The 24,728-nt window shown below is 40.7% G+C and overlaps 1 protein-coding gene across 1 annotated transcript in view; it reads right to left on the minus strand.

Moving 5' to 3' along the window:
* LAPTM4B (lysosomal protein transmembrane 4 beta) overlaps positions 1 to 24,728 on the minus strand; it is a 75,000-nt gene that overhangs the window by 23,381 nt on the left and 26,891 nt on the right. The window contains exons 2-5 of the mRNA XM_077748179.1: positions 24,481 to 24,592; positions 7,307 to 7,380; positions 6,589 to 6,711; positions 2,831 to 2,929 (exon numbers count right to left, since the gene is read on the minus strand). Of these exons, the coding sequence (XP_077604305.1) occupies positions 2,831 to 2,929; positions 6,589 to 6,711; positions 7,307 to 7,380; positions 24,481 to 24,493 (309 nt within the window). The 5' untranslated portion in view covers positions 24,494 to 24,592. The remainder of the gene's footprint in view (positions 1 to 2,830; positions 2,930 to 6,588; positions 6,712 to 7,306; positions 7,381 to 24,480; positions 24,593 to 24,728) is intronic.

The following is a 24,728-nucleotide window of genomic DNA, read 5'->3' on the forward strand; positions in this document are numbered from 1 at the left end:
GTGATCTTACTGCTTTCCTGACATTCCTGTAAGCTGATTCAACTTCCAGAGAATTAAATATCTAGTATGTTTCCCCAATAACCTTGCATGTCCATCACGTATTTGCAGAGCTGGGTGGTAAGTATTGCTCCCTTTGTGGCTTGGGGACACACTGAAAATGACTACGTGTCCTGGTTTGGGCTCCAAGGGAACCAGTGTGGTGATTAATCTTAATTGAACAGTAACAGTGAAATTAGGTCATGAGAGCCACTGATCAGATAAACTGATATGTGAAGTCACAACATGTAGACTCATATTTATTTAATAATTACTGAGTCTCTGCATGCAAGGCATCAGCTTAGGGCTAAGAGGAATAGAAAAATGAAGGCACAGTCTACGTTATCAATGAAATGCAGGCTAGTTAATAGATACGTACGTAATGAAATATTGGGAAGTACACATTTCCCACCGGTTGGATACAGATTTGTATTATGTCTTTTATTAGATTATAATGATAACTCAGTGTTTTGCAATTTACAAAAGCACCCCAGGGCATAAATTGTTCTTATTCATGACCAAATCCCAGTACCCAGAACACGGCCTGGCGCGTGGGAGACCCTTAATAAATACCGATGGAGAAAATGAATGAATGATGCACCTTAGCATCCATTAGTGCACTTAAACCTCACAGTCACTATACAGACTATTTTCTTCACCATTATTGCTAGTCATTCAAGGAAGAAACCATGGCTCTGGCCACACGGTGAGAAGCAGCTAGACAAAAGCTACATCAGACTTAACATCTCTAAACATTTCCAATACAAATGAAAATGCCCGTCACATTAAAATGCCGTCAAGGGCACTAGGAGGTCCTAGCTTCTGAGCTCCTGGTAATGGCAGAAAGCGGCGTGGTCAGACTAACCTTCCTTCAGGTAAAAATGGTAAGATCTGGAATAAGAGGTGTATAACTTGAAAGCATGGGGGTCGGGAGGACCAAAAGCAGGCAGAAAATAAAAAAGAGTCTATCTCTGAAAGACAAACGGCCAGGAGAAGAGGATGGATAGTTTGTGACCTTTTGCCAGAGGGTGCTGCCATCTCTGCATGTGACAGGGGTCACCTGGGGTGGCAAATGACAATGTTCGGGGCTGACTGTGCAGCAGGAAGGCTGGGTGAGGGGAGCGGAACCGCACGGGTGGCGAAGCTCCAAATCCGTGTATAAAACTGGCCCATATCTGAAGCACTGAACTAAAAGGCAACATCAATATGGTGGTTTCATGGGAAAACTGTAGACCCAGATCCCCATGGATCATTTTCCTTTTCCTTCTCTTCACCCTATTACCTGCTTGAAATGACTTTCTCCCCAAATGCGGCTTCTTCAAGCCTATTGAGGCTTGATTATTTAAAAAAAATTTTTTTTTTAGTTTATTTATTTTGAGAGAGAGAATATGCAAGCGGGGAAGGACAGAGAGGAGAGACAGAATCCCAAGCAGGCTCTGTACCATCAATGCAGAGCCAGATGCAGGGTTCAAACTCACAAACCATGAGATCATGACTTGAGCTGAGATCCAGAGCTGGACGCTCAGATGCTTAGCGGACTGTGCCATCCATGTGCCCTGAGGCTTGATTTTTTAAAGAACTGGGTAATTTTACAAAATGGAAGATGTTAAGGATTAAAAGTTCAAAGTCTATACCAATTTAGAAATTTCTACTTACTAGTAGCCCACAAGCACAAATTATAGTGATGTTTTTTCATCAGCTTCACAAAAATGAAAAAGGAGAGGTGCAACTCAATAGTTGAGGTGGGAGAAGGAGTGCTGACAGCGTGTCAGTCACCCAGTTTGGGGGGAGATCAATTTGACAACCTATCAAAAGCCCTCCAATTACGCATACCATCTAATTTTAAGAAATGTATCCTAAGGGGGAAAAATACGTAAATATGCAAAAGATGAAGTGGAAAATATTAATTGCAGGAGCACCTGGGTGGCTCAGTCAGTTATGCATCCAACTTCAGCTCAAGTCATGATGTCATGGTTCCTGAGTTCGAGCCCTGCATCAGGCTGTCTGCTGGTGGCAAACAGCCTGCTTTGGATCCTCTGTCTCCCTCTCTCTCTCAAAAATAAACAAACATTTAAAAAAATATATTCACTTTAGCAGCACTAACAATAAGTGAAAAAGCAGAAACTGCCTTGATGTCCAACAATAAGTAATTTATTAAAAAATGATAAATTCATATACAATACTGTTAGATACACTGTTCAGAATATATTACATTTTAAAAATAAATTACAAAAGAATGTCACACAGACATTGTAATGGATGTTGCAGTATAGAGGACATACAACCTAATGTGTAACATTAATGTATTCCCATCCCAACGGATTTTGAAATAACCCTTGGCCGGCCTGTGGAAGTGTGGTTATTGTTTCTCTCATGTAAATAAGAGAAGGAACAGAATTGTTAAGAAATAAGAAAATAGTTCAGAAATCTAAAGCAAGAAAAAGAACTCACACAAGCTTGCTTATTTCTTCAGCCTTCATGAATACATTTGTTTCTTTCTTTTTTAATGTTTATTTATTTACTTTTGAGAGACAGAGAGCAAGCAAGAATGCAGAAGTAGGGAAGGGGAAGAGAGAGAGGGAGACATAGAATTTGAAGCAGGCTCCACGCTCTGAGCTGTCAGCACAGAGCCTGATGCGAGGTTCAGACACATGGACCGTGAGATCATGACCTGAGCCAGTTAGCTGCTTATCCAACTAAGCCACCCAGGTGCCCCTGTTTTCTCTTTTTTCTTTTTAGTATTCATGAATACATTTAATGACACTTAAACTGTAAATAAAATCTTCACACTTACCTTAAAAGTCAAGATAATGCTGATAAACAGGAGAATAATAAGGACCAAACAGGTAGGATTCACAGACATGATATCATCTCTGTAGGGAAAATTAGGAGGCTGCAAATAAAAAGTGCCTCATTAGCAAATCTCATTAATCATTCAGGATTATATTCCTTAGGCATTAACCAGATGTGCTTATTAAAAAGCAATTAGATAAAAAGCAGACAGTTATTATGTAAGACCACTACAAACTTTCTAGCCTACCTCTACTAATTAAAGAGTAACAAACGGTATGTGGGGAGAGGTCAGTATATTCATAATTCAGGTAATAACTCGTGAAAAGAAAAATCAGAGGAAGATTCTTTAAGTGAGACCTGAAAATGTAACTTTGCTCTCCTCTGATCCAGGAAGTTAGAAGTCAGTAGTCTCTATATACCTCTGACATTTAGATTTTATGCAAATTCTGCACCACTCTAAAGGGCTTACACAGGGCAAGGAGGAAAAAATAACTATTTTTTTTTTAAATATTTTTATTTATTTCTAGGAGAGAGAGAGAGAGACAGCGTGAGCAAGGGAGGGTCAGAGAGAGAGGGAGACGCAGACTCTGAAACAGGCTCCAGGCTGTGAGCTGGCAGTCAGCACAGAGCCCGACGCGGGGCTCGAACCCACGAACCGCGAGATCATGACCTAAGCGAAAGTCGGTCGCTTAACCGACTAAGCCACCCAGGCGCCCCAAAAAATAACTATTAAGATACTGTTTTACTTATACAGAGTATTGTTGCTAATGCTGCTTCTCAAAGAGCAAATCTTTTACACTAGGAGGTATTTAAACCTTTGTTTGAAAAACAAAGCTCAAGTCCTATCATCTCACCATACTGATGAAGTACCAGCTCAAAAGAAGTTCCTTTAGAAGGATCTGAACCTGCCCACATGGTCAGGAGTGGCAGGACTCCACCATGAAGCCCCTGCACCCCTGGGTGAAGCCCTCCCCTTAACCAGCCTGGGTTAGTGTGCGTGGAAGGCAGCTTGGGGAACCATGGCCCCTTCCATCCCCTCTTCGTCACCTAAGACCATGCATTTGGATTCCACATGACCATCATTGAGACATAACAAAGAGGTTCCAAACGTTAAGGAAGAACACAAAGAAAATTCATTACTCATGTACTTGGCTCCTCATCCCCGCGGTAAACAGCACCAACTGGTTTTCGGTCTCCTTTCACTTTGGGCAAAATACCCAAGAAATAAAATCTGAATCATCCTTTGTGATCAGTTCATGAAGCTGGTCCCTACCCTTGGAGACTGAAAGGGTTTTTGTAGTACCAATCTTAAAGGTAAGAATAAAACAACTTGGTGTTGGTTCACAAGGCCTACATGAAATATTGTTTCTGTGTCTAATTAAAAAAAAAAAAAGGATTAAAGTGGAAGTTTGTGACTCCTTCCAAAAAGATCTTTACACTCTTTCCTCCAGTAAAGCGAACGTGGTTTCTCTGTCCAGTTAAGGCCTATAGAACACAGGCACAACTTATTTTCGCTGCATTTTACAAAACTCCACATGAACAGATCAGGCATTAGAATTAGAATTAAATGGGTGCCTTCCTCCAGCCTTCTCAGATAACAGTCCCTTCAGACTCCTGTGTCTCAGCTTATCAGCGGGGACTTCCTGTCACTGGAGCTTTAACATCATCCTTAAGCATCGTGATAATCCGTGAGCCTCACCACTTCAACTCAGGCTGATCTTTAAGTAGAACAAACTGAAGACACTTGTATTATTTGGTTTGTAATTACAAATAAAAGTAAATGGTGATTTTTTTTTAACTCCTATTACGATTACTGTCAGCATCACCAATATTCTCATTTTACCACTGGCAGTTCTAAGGCAAAGTGACTGCACAATGTGGGGTATAACAAAGTCAAGGTAGTATTCTGAGTGTTCTCAACACTTGCCTACATGTTATACGCGTTCTGCACCTTACAAATTTCTGCAATATATGGGATGGAGCATACAGGACACTCTTCAAGTAGTCACAGGGCTGCCACAGGACTTGTCTTAGTGCCTCCTAACTCAGCACCAGCCTTTCCTGGCCCCTCACATGACACCTATGCTGAAATCATGTTTCCTGGACACTTCCAAGGCTGACTTTAGGAACCCAGCACTAGGTCATCATTACAGAGTAAAAACACAACTCCTTAAAGACACAGGTAATTCTACAACCTGCTCATCATATAGACACCCTCTCACACAGAAAATACTCAAGCTGTACCACAACAGATAACATATACAATTAGCACGTGGGAAATACACAAAAAATTTTTTGACACTACAGGCTACCAAAACATGGACTTGTTTTGTTTTGTTTTTTAATTTTTTTAATGTTTTTATTTGAGAGAGAGAGAGAGAGCATGAGCAGGGGAGGGGCAGAGCGAGAGGAAGACACAGAATCTGAAGCAGGCTCCCAGCTCTGAGCTGTCAGCAAAGAGCCCAAGAGGGAGCTCGGGCTCGTGAACTGTGAGATCATGGCTGAGCCAAAGCTGGACACTTAACCAACTGAGCCACCCAGGTACCCCTGGACCTGTTTTCTAAAACAAAGAGAAGCTATGCTAGCAAGAATGACAACCATAACAGTGACAACCTAATACTTTTAAGGAGCAAAATGCTGCAGGCTTTCCAGGTCTGCTGAGTATTAGTTATGGGATCTGGGCATGACTGCCATAAGATCGCAAACTGCTGTGGTCACATATCCTTCCCTCCCTTCCTCCCCCTGCTCCATCTCTCTCTTTTCCACTGAACTTTCTTGTATCCCGTCACATGAAATCCTTAGCCTTGTATCTCCCATCCCAGAAAAACCCTGCCCCTTCCCCAAAGCACACAGACAATGCAAATTTCCAAAGAGTGAACTTTCCTTCCCTTTAAAACATTCTAAGATTTTGAAGAAATTAAGTTTTCAGGCACATTCACAGTTTTAAAAACAAAGGATAAAAATATAAAGGCACAGAAGTATTCTAATCTCATACCCTCCACAAGCTTCTGAATACCCAGTTACCCACCGCATTTGCTCAGATGGTCACAAAGGACATTGAACAGAAAACCAGTCCCAAAAAGATACTTGAGGAAGAAAAAGATACTTGAGGAAGATAGGGGTTCCATGCTCAAATCAGTTTGGGAACCAGCATATAGTACAGTTCCATTTTTCCCATACAACGGCAAGGGCAAAAAGCTATCCTTTGTTCATAGCTGAGCAAACTACATTTTACAAAAATAATTAGTGACTAGCTTATTAATTTACATCAGTGCATCTCATACAGTCCTAACAGCTCTTAAATATCTACCTCCGGAGGTTATGTTGTCCCAAAAAGCATTCTAAGAAACCAAAAATCTCATCTTTAAGACGACACTTAAAGATTTCTAATCAGAGGGGCGCCTGGGTGGCTTAGTCGGTTGGGCGTCCGACTTTCGCTTAGGTCATGATCTCACGGTTCGTGGGTTCGAGCCCCGCGTCGGGCTCTGTGCTGACTGCCGGCTCAGAGCCTGGAGCCTGTTTCAGTCTGTGACTCCCTCTCTCTCTGACACTCCCCTGCTCATGCTGTCTCTCTCTCTCTCCTAGAAATAAATAAAACATTAAAAAAAAATAATTAAAAAAAAAAAAAAAAGATTTCTAATCAGTAACTCAGACACGAGTGACAGACACACAAAATCCCATGTGTGTGTATGCTGAGGTCTCGATCCCTGACTTGCGGGCTTCCCTCATGAAGGGAACGATGGGCAGACGGCCACATACCAGCTGTCGTATGTATTCCTGAATGGAGTTTGGATACACAAGCACAGTAACGGCAACCAAGGTGTTGAGGGCGAAATCAAAGATCTGGTAACAGAAGAACGGGACGATCCAGGCAGCACGTTGCTAAATAGGAGAGAAAACACAACGTCAGTGTGCTTCCGTGTTAGAAACTAAGATTTCTTCCCAATTCAGACAAATCCTTTCTTTTTTTTGTTTTTAATTTTTTTAATGTTATATTTATTTCTGAGAGAGAGAGAGAGAACAGGGGAAGGTCAGAGAGAGAGGGAGACACAGAATCTGAAGCAGGCTCCAGGCTCCTAACTGGCTGTCAGCACAGAGCCCGAAGTGGGGCTCGAACCAAGGAACCCGAGATCATGACCTGAGCCGAAGTCGGATGCTTAACTGACTGAGCCACCCCACCCAGACGCCCCTGGACAAATCCTTTCTTAATCTAAAGGGAAATGGAGGACAAGAAAGTCAGTAAACCAGGTCATGACGACAACTGAGAAGCCAGAGAGTGGTGGTCGACAAGCCGCAGTGGACATGGCTGAGACGACAGCACTGGATTCCCACATCATCTTAATAAGAGATTTTAACTTCCAAAGATTCTTACAAGAAACTGAGAATCATCACTTCTTCTTTCTTAGAAGTACCTGCACAGGTTACAAGTGCAAGGGACCAAGAAAAAAGCCCAGCCCCTTGTTTCAAGGCTGCTTACCTTGTATGCTCCATAAGTAGCCATTGCACAAATCAGGATCATGAGAAGAGAAATTGCGATTGCAATGCACATGTCTGCAAAAAAAAAAAAAAAAAAAAAAAAAAAAAAAGAGAGAGAGAGAGTATCAGTCATAGATCCACAGTTTTAACATTTTTTTTATATTATTTATTTTGAGAGAGAAGGTGTGAGCAGGGGAGGGGCAGAGAGAGAGAATTTCAAGCAGGCTCCACACTGTCAGCACAGAGCCCAGTGCAGGACTTGAACTCATAAGCTGTGAGATCACAACCTGGGCCAAAATCAAGACTCAGATACTTTACTGACTGAGCCACCCAGGCCCCCTGTGTTCTAACATTTTTTCATCTCTCCTCAAAGGCATTTTGTTTATAAACCAATTATAAGTGAGCACCTTATACTAAGTAAACCACTTGGGGGTTCTCTGGGAATTTGAGAAGATGACAGTTAATGGATATAATACGTCAAAAGAAGTTCTCCCTAAATTATATAAATATCTACAGATAACATACTGACTTATGCATAAGGTTATTTTGAAAATGGGAAAAAAATCTTGGCTACAGATTTTTTTTTTTTTTTTTAAGTTTGGTCGTCTAGTCCACTGAATTGGATATACAATAAATTGGGCATTTTTTACACATGAGTGCCTAACTTGTATTTTATAAACTCACATGTCTTATGCTCCTATTAAAACCCTCCACTGGCTTCTCATCTCATTTAAAATAAAATCTCAATTTCTTATCATAGGCTTTATGTCTGTAATTTCTCCTAGCGCATGCCAAATCTCTCTCTAATCTCCTCTCATACTTTCTCACTACAATCCAGCCATGCCACTGGGTGCACTCAGTACAGAGAGAACACCCCACTGTGGGGCCTTGGCATTTGCAGATCCCACTGACCGGGGGCACTGTCACTCTCAGGATCACAGGACCAGCTCTGCCTCTGTAATCATTCAGGCCTTGGCTCGAACAGCAACACCGCCAACAGCTCTTCCCTGAGTATTCATTCTACTTCTGGGTCCTCCCACACCAATGTCGTGTTTTCTTTACAACATGTATCACTATTATCTTGTCTATACCTGTTGTGTATTATCAGTCTCCCTCTGCTAGGGGACTCTTCCTGAGGGGAAGAACTTTCTGTACCTTGTTTACTACTACAACCCCAACATGTAGAAGGGGACAGATGCACGCCACAGTAGCCGCTAGCCACATGTGTGCACCGAGCACTTGCAACATGCTCAATCTGAATGGAGATGTGCTGTAAGATCAAAATATACTCCAGAATTCAAAGACTTCGTACTAAAAAAAAGAAGAAGAAGAAGAAGAAAGAACGTAAAATATCTCAAGATGCCTGGGTGCCTTAGTCAGCTGAGCATCTGACTCTTGATTATGGCTCAGGTCATAATCTCATGGTTCACGATAGAGCCCCATGTCTGGCTCTGCACTGACAGCGTGGAGCCTGCTTGGGATTCTCTCTTCCTCTCTCTCTCTCTCTCTCTCAGACCCTCCCATTTGCACACTCTCTCTCTCAAAATAAATAAACTTAAAAAAAAAAAAGAATGTAAAATATCACAATCGTTTTTATACTGATTACATGCTGAAATATTCTGTATATACTGAGCTAAAAAAAAAAAAAACAAGGAACAGGTGCCTGGGGGCTCACTTCGTTGAGCATCCAACTTCAGCTCAGGTCATCTCCTCACAGTTCATGGGTTTGAGCCCTGCATCGGGCTCTGTGCTGATAGCTTGGAGCCGAGCCTGCTTTGGATTCTGTGTCTCCCTCTCTCTCTGCCTCTCCCTCCCTCATACTCCTCCCCTGCTTGTGCTCTCTCTCCCTCAAAAATATACAAAAATTTTTTAATTAAAAATTTCTAAAAATAAACAAATAAGACAAATTAGTAAAGTTAATTCCACCTATGCCTACCCTCTTAAATGTGGCTTCCAAAAAAATTTAACTTTCATGTGCTTGCACTCTCTTTCTATTGAACAGTGCTGATTTAGAAGAGTGCCTATATCACAGCAAGGCCTAAATGAACATTTATTCAAGAGGTGATGTTACTATGTCCTTAGAGATTCAGATTAATTTTTTTAATGTTTATTTATTTTTGAGAGAGAGACAGACAGACAGAGCATGAGCAGTGGAGGGGCAGAGAGACAGGGAGACACAGAATCCAAAGCAGGCTCTAGGCTCTGAGCTGTCAGCACAGAGCCCAATGCAGGGCTCGAACTCACGGACCTCAAGATCGTGACTTGAGCCAAAGTCGACACTTAACTGAGTCACCCAGGCGCTCCATGCTCCTAGAGATTTAGATTAGTACATATGACTGGGTTTCTAAAGCAGTTCTAGTGTGGGGTTCTTACTAGTTAAGACAGTGCAAAAATCCATGCAGTAAAGTATCTATATGGTGCTGGAAGTTTCTGAGGCACTTCAGACACCTCATTTAGTCTTCCTAACTCTGAGAGGACATTGATCCCACCAAGCAGGCCACAAAACTAGCCTTAGAGGTTATGTAACTTGCTGAGACAGTATTTGCATCAAAACACTAAACTATAACTAGTCCTCCTCTTGGATTTCACGTCTCTGGCTCTGCTAAGACTCTGCTGCTTCTACTTTAGCCTTCGAGACTGATGAACCAGCCTGGCCCATCACTTCCTACAGGGCTTCCTCCAAAGGAAAACATCCCACTTCTAGAACCATCCTCTCTGTATCTTCAGCTTCAGAGATGAGAGGACATTTTAAGCAGGAGACTTACAAACTGAAGCATCGGGTAAAAGAACATTCCAGGACAGCAATGCAGGTATATCAACAAAAACCGTCTGCCATATTTTTTTTTAAATGAAGGTTCCTGAGATTAGTCTATACAGATTTAGTGTCATAAGTTCATAATGATGCTGATGACTTTTATTAACGGAGTGAATATTTCATTCTCAAAAAAAGAGAAAAAGATAAGGTTGTGAGCGCCTCAGAGGGTGATCAGAATTAGTCAGTACTTTAAAAAATCATGATTTCTTTTGGTGTACATACAGATTTTGTAGTTTATAATTTTAATGCTAAATGATTTTACCTTTTCTCTCTTGTGAGGGAAGAGGTACCTATGAGGAAAGTCCATGTATGCCCTATGGTATTTTTGCAGGATCGGGGAGGGGAATAAACTTGAATGCATTTTATATGCAAAACAAAAGCTGAAACTTAACTCCTTAAAGACAAAGGGAAAGTCTCTGCACACACATGTATAAGCACAGAGGATGCAATTCTAGCGTGTCATTTGCATATGAAGCAATGAGGGTTATCAGGCTCTCCGTTCCCTTCCTACAGAAAGCTATGACCACAGTGGAACATCCATTGTCTGCTTTCATAGTCCCCATATATTCGTGTGCTTTCTTTCCTCAGTGAACTAGGCACTGTGTTATTACATTAATCCTCATGACAACTCTAAAAGGTAAGGTACTATTATTATCTGCATGTTAGATAAGAAAAAGATGACTAAAAGAAGGGAGGTAACTTGCCCAAGGCCGCCCAGCTAGTAAGCAGTAGATGGGGTATTCTCCCCAAGAAGTCTAATCCCTGAGTCTATACTCTTAGACAGGACACTACTCAGCTGGTCAGGAAAACCACGCAGCCTCCCTGAAAGGAGTTGGACATCGGTATGTTCTTGCTATGTGCAAAACCAGTTAGAATTTATAGCCATCTCTGATCTCTGAACTCAGGAACAAGTTTATTATTTTCTTCTTTGTCTAACACAATGGTTTGCAAATTCTGTACAAGCATATTTTTTAAGGAGAAAAAAATTAATGGAAGCCAGCCCATTTATAGGATATTCTTTTCTTCACAGATCTTAAGAGAGACATCTAGGTACGCAAACTCAAGGCTGTATTCAAACATTTTAAATATTAATATAACCTACAAAAATTAACATAGTCTGCATATCGTATTCTGAAGTAAGAAGAAACTCCCAGACTAAATCTCACATAATTATAAAAAAAAATGTTTAAATGTACATCTTTCTCCAAGAAGAGAAATTAGGGGCGCGTGGGTAGCTCAGTGGGTTAAGTGTCTGACTCTTTATTTCAATTTAGATCATGATCTCACAATTCGTGGGATCGAGCCCTGTGTAGGGATCAATGATTGTACCAACCACACCGACCGGACTGAATATATGAAAAGCATCTGAAATAGCTTTGGTAGAATCAAATAAAAACACGGGGCAGAGAAGATAAAGTAGGTTAATATTCCTTCTATCTCCTAGCAAACTGGAATGCATGTTGGCTCCTCTGACATAGGGTGTAGTGCACCCTGGTGGACATGAGTAACTCTGAGGGATTAAAATTCATTCCTTTTAATGACATCACAGGTAAATGAGGAAACAGTTCTAACAACAATGTACAGATTTTAAGAATCAGGAATAGTGCTGGTCGGACACAGGGATAGATGCCTTTTATTTATGTTTTTTTAATGTTTATTTTTGAGAGCAAGAAAGAGAGAGAGACACAGTGTGTGAGCAGGTGAGGGGCAGAGAGAGGGAGTCACAGGATCCAAAGTAGGCTCCAGGCTCCGAGCTGCCAGCACAAAGCCTGATGCAAGGCTTGAACTCACGAACCATGAGATCATGACCTGAGCCAAAGTCGGATGCTCAACCTACTGAGCCACCCAGGCACCCCGCCCTTTACTTATTCTTGACATAGTACTTCCTTGTAGCACCCAGTCAGACACACTGTTCCCTAGATTAAAGTCCTGATTTAATAATGTAGTTCTAATTTGAAAAGGATCCTAGGAAAAGTTATACCACAGGCCACCAATGGCATAATTAGATCATGTTTTCCGATAGTCAATTAACCATTGAAAGAGAAAAGGCATACAAAAAGGCATATAAGACTTCTCTAAAATGCCTCTCTTTATTTTTCTAATTTTCATTCAATTATTGATGAGACTGAATATTTTTTCTTGATTAATCACCTAAACCTCGTTTCTTTTTCCTATTTGACTTGGTTTCTATCTCTTGTAACTGAAAGTGTTCTGCCTAACACAAGTTGCAATGTTATTAAGAATATTACCTTTTTGTCTATCATAAATGTTGCAAATAGTTTCCCCAATTTATTTCTCTTTCAACATTATGCTAGCCTATGATATAAAAAAGGTGTACGTGTGTGTGTATATCTGTGTTTTCATATAATGATTCAAATCGTTTCTTTTATCTTTTTTTTATTGGCCTTGATGTCATGACATGTCTTTGTTTAAATATTCTATTTCTATGGGCCGCATGGGTGGCTCGTCAGGTAAGCATCCGACTTCGGCTCAGGTCATGATCTCATGCTTTATGGGTTCAAGCCCCGCACTGGGCTCTATGCAGACAACTCAGAGCCTGGAGCCTGCTTCAGATTCTGTCTCTCTCTCTCTCTCTGCCCCTCCCCCACTCATGCTCTGTGTCTCACTCAAAAATAAACATTAAAAAAATTATTTTAAATAAATATTCTATTTCTAATTCCACTTTCCCTTATATTTCTTGCATTTCTTTCCTTTCCATAACTTGGAGCTAGCTAGATAACTACTTCATTCATGTTCCCATCTTATTTCCTTAGTCCTAAGTCATTGCCATGTCTCAAGTTTCTGTCATCGTGGCCACATTCCTGGCACCGCAGTTTATGAAAACACACAGTCTGTGGAGTATATTCTCACCATTAAGTCTAGAGGAGAACTGTTTTCAGAGGGATTCACAGCAACAGTATGAGCTACTGAAAGCAAAACACAAAGCCCTAACCACCCAGGTTCAAGTCCCTACTATGGGGTCCCATGTTCTGGGGTTGCAAGCTTGAGCAGGAAGAAGCAATATGGCACTAGTTTTATTCCATTAAAACAGAAGGAAGTTTCTAACACACTTTTTGTCTGTGTGTAGCAATTGTTTGCAACTTTTTATTGATGTACATTCAGACAGAAGAGTTTTTTGGCAACTTGCTATTTTACAGCTTTATTCTTAAACTCAAAATTTATTTCCTAGGCACTCAATAGGCATGTGATATGGGATAAACACTGCGAGGACACCATCAGGACAGAACCTCTGTTCTGATGCTGAGCACCTACTAGGAAGGGAGGGAAGAACCCAAGAGGAGTTCGCTGATGAAGAGCAAAGGGAGGTCAGAGGGGCAGGATTCCTTTTAGACAAGAGGAATAAAGAATTTACTAGAAGAGATGGTTATTTGGGCTGGGCTGTTTTCTCCCTCATAATTTTTTTTTTGAAACTGAGATAAAATTCACAGGGCACTGGGATGGCTCAGTTGGTTAAGTGTCTGGCTCTTGATTTTCGGCTCAGGCCATGATCTCACAATTCGTGAGTTCGAGCCCCACCTTGGGCTCTGGGCTGAGAGTGTGGAGTCTGCTTTGGATTCCCTCTTCAGATTCGCCTCTCTCTGCCCTTCCCATGCACTCATGAGCTCTCCGTCACTCTCAAAATAAATGAATAAACTTTAAAATAATAATAATAAAATGAGCCATAAAAAGTTAGGAAGGATTAGTTAATTTGGTAACTTACTTAAACTGTCAGGTCCACAGAATCTAAGATAAGGAAATTAGACCTTGCCAACTATATGCTTATATTGAGATGCATACTGATATAATTAAGTCTCTATAAAAAAAACAGAAAAAGCAATAAACAGCATTTACATTTTTTGTGTGATTATGCTCACTGGAGAACTAAGATTCATAACTAGCCCATGAGGAGAAGGAAATAAATTTAATTAAAAACATAAATGATCTATAGATTTAATGCAATCCCTATCAAAATACCAACAGCATTTTTTACAGACCTAGAACAAATAATCTTAATGTTTGTATGAAACCACAAAAGATCCCAAATGGCCAAGGCAATCTTGAAAAAGAACTAGACGCATCAAAATTCTGGACTCTAAGCTGTATTACAAAGCTGTAGTAAGCAAAACAGTATGGTACAGACACAAAAAAACACAGATCAATAGAACAGAATAGAAAACCCAGAAACAGACCCACAATTATATGGTCAATTAATCTTTGACAAAGCAGGAAAGAATATTCAATGGGAAGACGACAGTCTCTTTAACAAATGGTGTTCAAGGAACTAAATGCAAGACCTGAAACCATAAAATGACTTGAAGAGGCAGTAATTTCTCTGACATCAGCTATAGCAGCATTTTTCTAGATAGGTCTCCTGAGGCAAGGGAAATAAAAACAAAAATAGGGGTGCCTGGGTGGCTCAGTCGGTTGGGCATCCAACCTCAGCTCAGGTCATGATCTCAGAGTATGTGGGTTTGAGCCCCGCGTCGGGCTCTGTGCTGACAGCTCAGAGCCTGGAGCCTGCTTCAGATTCAGTGTGTGTGTCTCTCTCTCTGACCCACCCCTGCTCATGCGGTCTCTATGTCTCTCAGAAATAAACAAAACATTTTAAAAACTTAAAAATAAAAATAAGCAAAAATAAACTGGGACTACATCAAAATGAGAAGCTTCTGCACAGTGAAGGAAACAACAACAAAACTAAAAGACAGCCTACGGAATGGGAGGAGATATTTGCAAATGGCATATCCAATAAAGGATTACTACCCAAAACATATGAGGAACTTATAAAACTCAACACCCAGGGGCTCAGTTGCTTACGCATCCAACTCTTGGTTTCTGCTCAGGTCATGATCTCACTGTTTGTGGGTTCAAGCCCCACATCAGGTTCCGCATCGGGCTCTGCGCTGAAAACTATAAAGCCTGCTTGGGATTCTCTATTTCCCGCGCTCTCTCTGCCCTACCCCTGTCCACTCTCTCTCTCAAAAAAAAAAAAAAAAAAAACACAAAAAAAACCCTCAACACCCATAAAATTAATAATCCAATTAAAAAATGGGCAGAAGACATGAAAAGATATTTCTCCAGGGATACCTAGGTGGCTCAGTCAGTTGGGCGTCCGACTTCAGCTCAGGTCATGATCTCACAGTTCGTGGGTTTGAGCCCCACAGCAGGCTCTGTGCGGACAGCTAGCTCAGAGCCTGGAGGCTGCTTCAGATTCTGTATCTCCTTGTCTCTCTGACCCTCCCCTGCTCACACTGTCTCCTTGTCTTTCTCTCTCAGAAATAAATAAAACATTTTTAAAAATTAAAAAAAAAAGAAAAAGAAAATATTTCTCCAAAGAAGACATGCAAATGGCCAACAGACACCTGAAAAGACGTTCTATATCACTCAACAGGGAAATGCAAATCAAAACTACAGTAAGGTATCACTTCACACCTGTCAGAATGGCTAAAATCAACAACACAAGAAACAAGTGTTGGTGAGGATGTGGTGAAAACGGAACCCTAGTATACTGTTGGTCGGAATGCAAACTGGTGCAGCCAGTCTGAAAAGCAGTATGAAGTTTCCTCAAAAAATTAAAAATGGAACTACCCCACGATCCAGTATACTACTGGGTATTTAACCCAAATGTACAAAAACTAATTCAAAGGGATACATGCACCCTTATGTTTAATGGAGCTTTATTTTCAACACCCAAATTATGGAAGCAGCCCCACTGTCCGTCAATAGATGAATGGATAATGAAGATGTGGGGGATATATATAGATTTATACACACACACACACACACACACACACACACACACACAAAATTTGGCCATGATAAAGAATGAGATCTTGCCCTTTGTAACAATATGGAGTCAGAAAGCATAATGCTAAGTGAAATAAGTCAGCCGGAGAAAGACAAATAGCATACAATTTCACTCATATGTGGAAGCTAAGAAACAAAACAAGCAAAGGAGATAAAAAAGAGAGAGAGACAAACCAAGAAACAGGCTCTTAACTCTACAGAATAGGCTGACGGATACCAGAGGGGAGGTAGGTGGAGAGACTGGCGAAATAGGTGACAGGGATTAAGGAATGCACTTGGGATGAGCACAGGGTGACATATGTGCTGAATCACTACATTGTGCCCCTGAAATTAACAGAACACTGTATGTTAACTATACTGGAATTAAAATTTTTTAATAAAAAAATATATGATCTATATGGAAAATCTTTGGGACATATTACTGATGGATGCTGAAGATCATCTGTATTAACTGGAAAGTTGTAAGCCGTAATTAGGCATTTTAAAAAACACTGCACATCTCTGTAAATTCAAAAATCATTGACTTGTACATTTAAAATGGGTAAGTTTATGGTATATAAATTAATTATACCTTAATAAAGCCATTTTTTAAAAAGCTGTAACTAGACAAAACACAACACATAAGGCATCACTTCTCCCTAAGCTAACCAGTAAGTTAAACATTTGTAATTAACAAATACACAAGGGGATTGCCTGAGAACTGGACAAACTGATGCAAAAGTGCAGAAGAGAAAATAAGTAAGCAAGAATAGTCAGAAGATTTCTGAAAAGGAAGGACCAGGTCAGGGTCACCATATACAAAAGCATGTTTGCAGGGGACACGGGAAATTGGCATTGAGCGTTGATTCCCACCTAATGTGTATGCCTATTCTACAGAGGCTAAAAAGCTAATTATCTGAATTTTCCAGACTCTCTTGCAGCTGGGTGCCTAAGCAGAAAGGTCTCCCCAGATAGATGCAGGCACATAATGACAACTCTCCTCCAACCAAACATCCTGGGCCCTGCCCATGGCCCATTTAGTCTAGTTTTGGCAAGAATCCTACTGAGTCAGCTTCCTAAAAACCCCTCTCCTTGGTATCTGATCACCCTGATATCTGATCAAATTCCTTATCCCCCAGCCTCTGTAACTTGCCATGCTGGTCTGCTTTCACCAAGAATCCTGTTGAGGTGTCCAGCGAGAAATCTCCCTGACTGATGTTTCCTCTCAGTAATTTTCCATCCACTGACCTCCCCACCTGCTCCTTGGTGACAATGCTTCCCCTGTCCTTGTTGCAGACGTAGTTGAGCCTGACCTCTTGCCCTACTGCAAAACCCCTCTTGGGTAAAGTCTTCCTTACCGTCGTTAACAGGTGTCTGAACACCTTTCTCACCAACACAGTAAAACTGAAAAAGCAAGTCTCAGAAGAAGGCATACTGCATGAATCTACTCTATAAAGCTCAGCATGAAAATTAAACAATAGAGGGGTGCCTGGGTGGCTCAGTCGGCTGAGGGTCTGACTTTGGCTCAGGTCATGATCTCATGGATCGTGGGTTCAAGCCCCACATTGGGTTCTGTGCTAATTCCTAGCTCAGAGCCTGGAGCCTGCTTCAGATTCTATCTCTCTCTCTCTCTCTCTCTCTCTCTCTCTCTCTGACACTCTCCTGCTCATGCTGTGTCTCTCTCAGAAATAAATAAAACATTTAAAAAAAATTTTTTTAATAAAAAAGAAAAGTAAATGGACATCTTATAAAGAAAAAATGGACATCTATAAAGAAACACAAAGGAATGATCAATCATTCAGCAGAATGGCTAGTTCTGAGATCAGAGGAAAGAATATACCATCAGGGTGGGACACACAGGGCTCTTTCAAAAGTAAGGTAAAATTTAATGTCTGAAATCGAGTGGTAGCTGAGTACATGAGTATCTGTACCACTGTTTGGTATTTTGTAAATACTGTTTTAGGCCTATTCACTATTTAATAAGAGATAAATCTATAAAGAATGAAAAACTCCGAATTATGATTAATATGGTGTATTTTTAATTTTTTTAAACATTTATTCATTTTTAATAGAGACAGAGCATGAGTAGGGGAGGGCAGAGAGAGAGGGAGACACAGAATCTGAAGCAGGCTGCAGGCTCTGAGCTGTCAGCACAGAGCCCGATGCGGAGCTCAAACCCACGAACTGTGAGACCATGAGCTGGGCTGCAGTAGGATGCTCAACCAACTGAGCCACCCAGGTGCCCCATAACTCCGAATTATTATTAATGAAAAAAGCAAGATGGGGCACCTGGGTGGCTCAGTCAGTCTGACTCTTGGTTTCAGGTTATGATCTCATGATTCGTGGGTTCAAGCCCCCATTGGGCTCCATGCTAACAGTACGGAGCCTGCTTGGAATTCTCTCTCTCCCTTTTCTCTGTCCTTCCCTCTCTCAAAATAAATAAACTTAAATAAAAAAAGAAAAAAACAAGATGGATGTTCACTGTACATAAAAGTTTTCTGAAAGGTTTGAATTTTTTCAAAATAAAGATTTAGAGAAAAAAACCAAGCTCCTCAACAATAAATCCATGCTATGTGTTAAGTCACATCCTGATTTCATTAAAATGCAAACAGCAGCAACAAAATGCATCATCAGAGAAGCTACAGGTAAGAAAAGAACACACAAGGAAGAACACTGGATGCCTGAGCGAATTTGGTTCCTGCTCAACTTCCAGCCACCTTGGGACCTGAAACTAATCGAGAGAATCTATAAGATTTAATATATAATTTATCCAATTTTAAAAAGACGTTCAGTGAACTTCCTTATTCTTGTAGGCAAAGGGGAGAAACACACGCCCAGCAAGGTAGTTTGGTGAAGAGGGACGTCCAGGTAAGCAGGTGAATGATTCTATCAGAGGTCTTCCATTTGCCTTTCACCATCCAGTCAGCTCTCTCCCAAGAAGACAGACCTGCATGGCCTATCAACAGCCTCCCTTACCCTCTGGCTTTCGTGGAGTTCTGCCAATGAGGAGCCCAGACAGGAGACCAGAGAAAAGGTGAGGTTGCCTTGGGTTGGCCGTGGCCCTAGACTGAGGTCACTGCTCCTAATGAAGAGGTTAGCCATGTAGGAGTCTCTCATTCCTAGCGCCAGTAACCACAGCCTCCTATCTACCACTCCTTCAGGTCTAGGGATAATAATAGCTGGCCTTGATTATTACCATGTCCCTTCATTATCCCTAGCGGTCTTCTTACATCTACATCATTATAAAAGGTCTTCTTGAAAATATTCATTGAAGTATCCTTTAAAAAAAATATGCAAGGGATGGACTCAGTTGGTTAAGCATCCAATTCTTGATATTGGCTCAGGTTGTGATCTTAGTTCGTGGGATCAAACCCCATGTCAGAGCTCTGTGCTGAGAGTACAGAGTCTGCTTGGGATTCTCTCTCTGTCTCAAAAATAAATAATAAACATTAAAAAAATAAGCAAGATCTAGTCAAGGCGTAGAATATACAACCCTTTGAGCCATGTGACGTAACAGATAAAATACATAGACAGGAGGCTGGGAAGGTGGATGGATGAAAATAAAGGGCCAGGACGGTTCCTAAGGGTCAGCTTCCCCTGCTGTTGCACACGCAGGTCCACTTCCTCAAGACTGTTGGGATCTTTATGCACAAGCGGACAAGCTGTGCAGACTGACGGCCAAGCCTCTATGGGGGTATGTGAGCAGACAGCAGGTAGGCAGCCTGGGGCCCTTTCCAAGTGACAGGGCAAGGAGAGCTCTACACTGTGGTGCCAAGGGCCATATGGAAAGCCCTCGTTGATCATTCTTTTTTTTTCTATTGCTTAGATTTTTTTTTATCAAAACTTTCAAACACACAGAAAAGTATAGTAAATCTCCATCATTCCTTTTGGTTGTATTGTTTCATCTCTGATCAGTCCACTTCCATCATTCTACCACTGATGATGGAATCTGGACTGGTTCCAATTTTTGGCTATAATAAATAAAGCCACTATGACCATTTTTATCACTGGCTTATCATGGACACAAGCATTCTTTCCTGCAAGGTACAGATCTAGGAGTGGAACTGCAGGGTCAGAGTAGATGGATGTTCAGCTTTAGTTTTAGTTCTCCCAAAGTGGTTGTGTGATTTATACTCCCAGCGGCATCCTGGGAGTGTAATCTCACATCCTTGTTTTTTTTTTTTTTAAATAAATGTTTTATTTCTGAGAGAGAGAGACAGCGTGAGCAGGGGAGGGCCAGAGAGAGAGGCAGACAAGACACAGAATGTGAGGACATGCTCCAGGCTCTGAGCTAGCTGCCAGCACAGAGCCCGATGTGGGGCTCAAACCCACAAACTGCAAGACCATGACCTGAGCTGAAGTCAGACGCTTAACCAACTGAGCCACCCAGGCGACCCTGTAGTCCCACATCCTGATCGACAGGTGGTAGTGTCAGTTCTGTTAATGTTGGCCATGTTGGAGGGGCCCAGGGATTCACTGCTGTGCTTGTAATTGGCATTTCCTTCACAACTGATAAAGCAGAGAATATTTTCATATGCTCATTGGTCATGTGGATATCTTCTTTTGTGAAGTATCAGTTTTCCCCTGGTTGATTACACTCAGAATCATTTCTCGAAAAGCTCATCCCTTCGCCAATAAGTGCAGTGGTGGTCTTTATCCTAAATCAGGTAGCCATGCATGGTAAGCATCAATTCTTGATTAGTTTTATGACCATTTTCTTCCTTAGGCCAAGTGTGTCCACTTGGTAAATAAAACTAAGTCTGACCAGAAAGACAAATCTGCTGCAAAATTAATCAGAAATTAATTTGAATGATCTGCTGTCAGAAATTAATTTGAATGATCTGCTGTCTTGGCACTTTGCTAGCACTGACACTTCCTGTTATAGTCCTTTGCCAATCCATTAAAATTTCACAAATAAAATGCCACAAAGCCTACTTCTACTCAAAATAAGTTATGATATATGATATAGTATGCCACACATAGATGCTTTTCAATCACTATCCTTCAGTCCTCTAAGTCAATAGATTGTAATCATTCTGAAATCATTTTAGACTTACAGGAAAGTTACAAGAACAGTAGAGAGTTCAGGGCACCTGGGTGGCTCAGTCAGTTAAGCATCTTAATTTGGCTCAGGTCATGATCTCACGGTCTGTGGGTTCGAGGCCCACGTTGGGCTCTGTGCTGACAGCTCAGAGCCTGGAGCCCAAAGCTTTGGATTTTGTGTCTCCCTCTTTCTCTGCCCCTCACCTGCTCATGCTCTGTCAATGTGTCTCTCTCAAAAATAAATAAACTTTAAGAAAAAAAATTTGTAAATAGTAGTGGAGAGTTCAACTATACCCTTCATCCTGCTTCCCCTAATAGCAACCATTTATCATCAAAAACAGAGTAATGATCAAAACCAGGAAATTGACACTTCTATAATACTATAATTAAACTAGAAAACTTACGTGAATTTCACTTGTTTCTCCCATTACTGTCCTTTTTCTGTTTAAGAATCCAATACTACATTTAGCCATGTCTCCTTTGTTTCCTCCAATCTGACAGTTCTTTATTCATTCTTAGTATAGTCAATTGAGGGGATGGGGGTGTCACATAAGAAATATGTACTTATAAATTATAAATATGTAGTATCACTAATATTTTTGACTTATATAGGGGAGCCTGGGTGGCTCAGTCGGTTAAGCATCATGACTTAATCATGACTCAGGTCATGATTTCAAGCCCCACGTCGGGCTCTGTGCTGACAGCTCAGAGCCTGGAGCCTGCTTTGGATTCTGTATTCCCCTCTCTCTCTGACCCTCCCCTGCTCACGCTGTATCTCTCTCTTTCTCTCTCTCTCTCTCAGAAATAAATAAAACATTAAAAAAACTTTTTTTAAAAATACTTTTGACTTATATAAAATATATATAAAAATACAAATGTTAAAGGGCCAGATTTTAAGAGAAATACTCATATTTTCTTTCTTTATCCCAGTGGACTCTCCCGTGTGCCTCATTTTGATTTAAATAATACATCTTCCATCAGATCATTTTAGGAAAATATCTTATGGAAAACTGAAACACTATTCCTGCTTTGTCTTTCTGGATAAAATCTTCAGATGGCCACCACCATTCCAAAAAAGTATCAACTTAAAATTGCTACAATCCACAATTTTGTAGCACAATTTAAAGCAATTTTACCCATTTCAAGGACTATTTAATTCTATCCATACGTGAGTTAAGTATACAAAGCGTTGTCAAACACAGTGAACTTTTACTTACAAACTTGTTTTAAAAAGGGGATCAAAGCATGTGAAAAGGAAATGCAAGAGGAAAGAAGTTAAAAATAAGATTCACTCAAGTGAATATCCACTCTTCTGTACCTTTTTATAACCATGAGATTTAAATGACTGACAGTCCTAAACGTAATTACAAACTCTTCATTCATTTCTTTCAAATATATGAAATGTGAGAAAGACCTCAAATGCACTGGAATTTCTATTTGGGACATTAGAGAACAATGACTATCTTAAAGTGTTAAGTACCAGCAAGCTTTTGAAGACAACTAAATTAAGCCTATTTAGTCAGAGACTCATTACCCAGCTTATTTTTGAGCAATTAGTAACATGTAGTGTTACTGCTTGGTTCAGAAAGAACTATAGCCATATCATTTAAAACTTCTTTTTTTAGCCTCAATTACCTTAGAAAAGGAAATCCTGCTACTGGAAATGGTAAAAGATAATTTGTTTTTAAATGTCAATCAAACATTATATTTATAGCTTATATAGTCTTTAGCTCAGCGGAAGGAAGGCAGAAATATTAATTTAATATTAATGGAACTCATTATCCTTTCTGGAAGAATCCATAAGACTAAGAAGGTTACTCAAAATACAGAGAAGGGGCAATGTTACCGCAGAAGTCAGGTCTCAGTCAGAGAAGGTCCTGAACCCCAGGAGAAGAATATAATGTCCTAATGTCTACTGTTGGGGCTCCTATGGGACTCAGTCCAAGACCCCTTTCCTTTCTCTTTACTAATGTTCTCAAATTTACATCAGCCCAGACATCTGAGTTCTGGGTTATAGAACTTCTTCTAATCTCTCCACTTTAAGACAGCTTGTGTCTCAACTGTAACATACCTAAATAAGAATGGCTAGTAGAGCAGCGAAATATACTGAGCACTTATTATGGGCCAGACCCCATTCTAAGCAGTGTTCATGCACTAACTGATTTAATCACTGCAATGATCCCATGAGGCAACTATGATCACCACTCTTTCAGGAGAGGGAATGGAAGACACACAAAGGTAAGTAACTAGCCCATGTTAGCATACTTAATACACAGCACGGTCAAGATTCAAAATTAGGTCCTCTGCTTCATAACGTCCACTCTTAACAACCCCCGTGAATCACTTAGAGCAAACTCAAGTCCTCTGCCCCAGGTGAGTCACTTAAAGCAAAGTCAAGTCCCCTTGCCCAGGGAGTGTTCTTATCTCTTGACCCCGGACTCTGTCGCCCCAGTGACGATCAGCTCTTTTACTCCAGCTGGAAAGCAGGGATCATCTTTGATTTCTCACTTTCTTTCTTCATCCATACCAGCAAGTTCTCTCAATCCTACCTCCAAACCCACCCTCTTCCCCATTTTCAGTGCAGTCTGGATCACAGGGAAACCCCACCAAACCAGTCTCCTAATTGCATCTTCCATTCAGTGACAAAAAGGATCTCTGTAAAACACACATCAGTATATAACTACTGAATTACTAAAAAAAAAAAACAAAACAACACACTGAAAAGCATTTTTATCACTCTGAGAATGGAACCCACAGGCCTCAACGTCTTCCGAACGTACCCAGGCTGCCCCTAAAACTGCATCTTGAGTCACTCTCTCCCCACCTTACTCATTTTGCCCCAGCACTTTTTTTTAAATGCACTTAAATTTCTCCAAAGCCAATGAGAATTAAATTTGCATGATCTTTTGTTTGGGATTATGCACAGCGCTGCCCCTTTCAGTCAGTGTGGACACAGCATGATTATAATTATAATGTTCAGGTGCCTATGATCTTAGAGCTGGGGTGCCTAACCTCCTTCAGGCCTATCCTATCCCACATCCCTGTGTATGTTTCTACTTATTGGAGAAAGGCCCAAGTCCACTAAATAATGAGCAACATAGTTTCTGGAACAGAAATTGATCACCTTCTAGAAGAAAGGGAAATACAGAAAATAACTGAAGACACAATGAGATATGCATGACCCTTTTGACCTTGTTTCCTGCCATTTACTCTCCATCCTCTCAAAAAGGCCAAAAGGCCCAGGGTAGAAAGACCATGACAAAGCATTAGTTTAAAAAAATGGGAAAGTTAATGTAAAGTAGGAAAACAAAAACAAAAGAGATCTTATTTAGACTCTTACACTTAGAACAGAGGCAGAGCACATGCAGCACATAAATATTTATTGATCTGATTTATAAAGATGGAAAGAAAGTGAAGTATCAGTTCAAATGGCCCATGAATCAATATTTGTAATTTAACAGGAATAACTGACAGCAGGATTCCCTGCCCTTGAAAGTACCAAAATATCTACAACTGCTATCTGATATACTTACTGGCATCATCCATGAACTCAAAGTCCCCTCCCAGCTCAGAACTTGAGAAGTGATACTGGTCTGGGTCCGCCAGGGCGCTCAGCAGAATCAGCAGTACCACAGCATTGATGATCTGCAATAAGAAAGAAAAAAAATTAAGTGCCTCAAGGATATGGTCCTTATAATAGGAACTTAAAGTGACTGTATGGAGTTTAACGTCAACAGAGGCTCATAGCCCCCGACTGCGGAAGCAGGAAAAGGTTCCCAAG

The sequence above is a fragment of the Crocuta crocuta genome, unplaced genomic scaffold, assembly GCF_008692635.1.
Source record: "Crocuta crocuta isolate KB4526 unplaced genomic scaffold, BGI_CrCroc_1.0 scaffold39, whole genome shotgun sequence".
Taxonomy (NCBI): domain Eukaryota; kingdom Metazoa; phylum Chordata; class Mammalia; order Carnivora; family Hyaenidae; genus Crocuta; species Crocuta crocuta.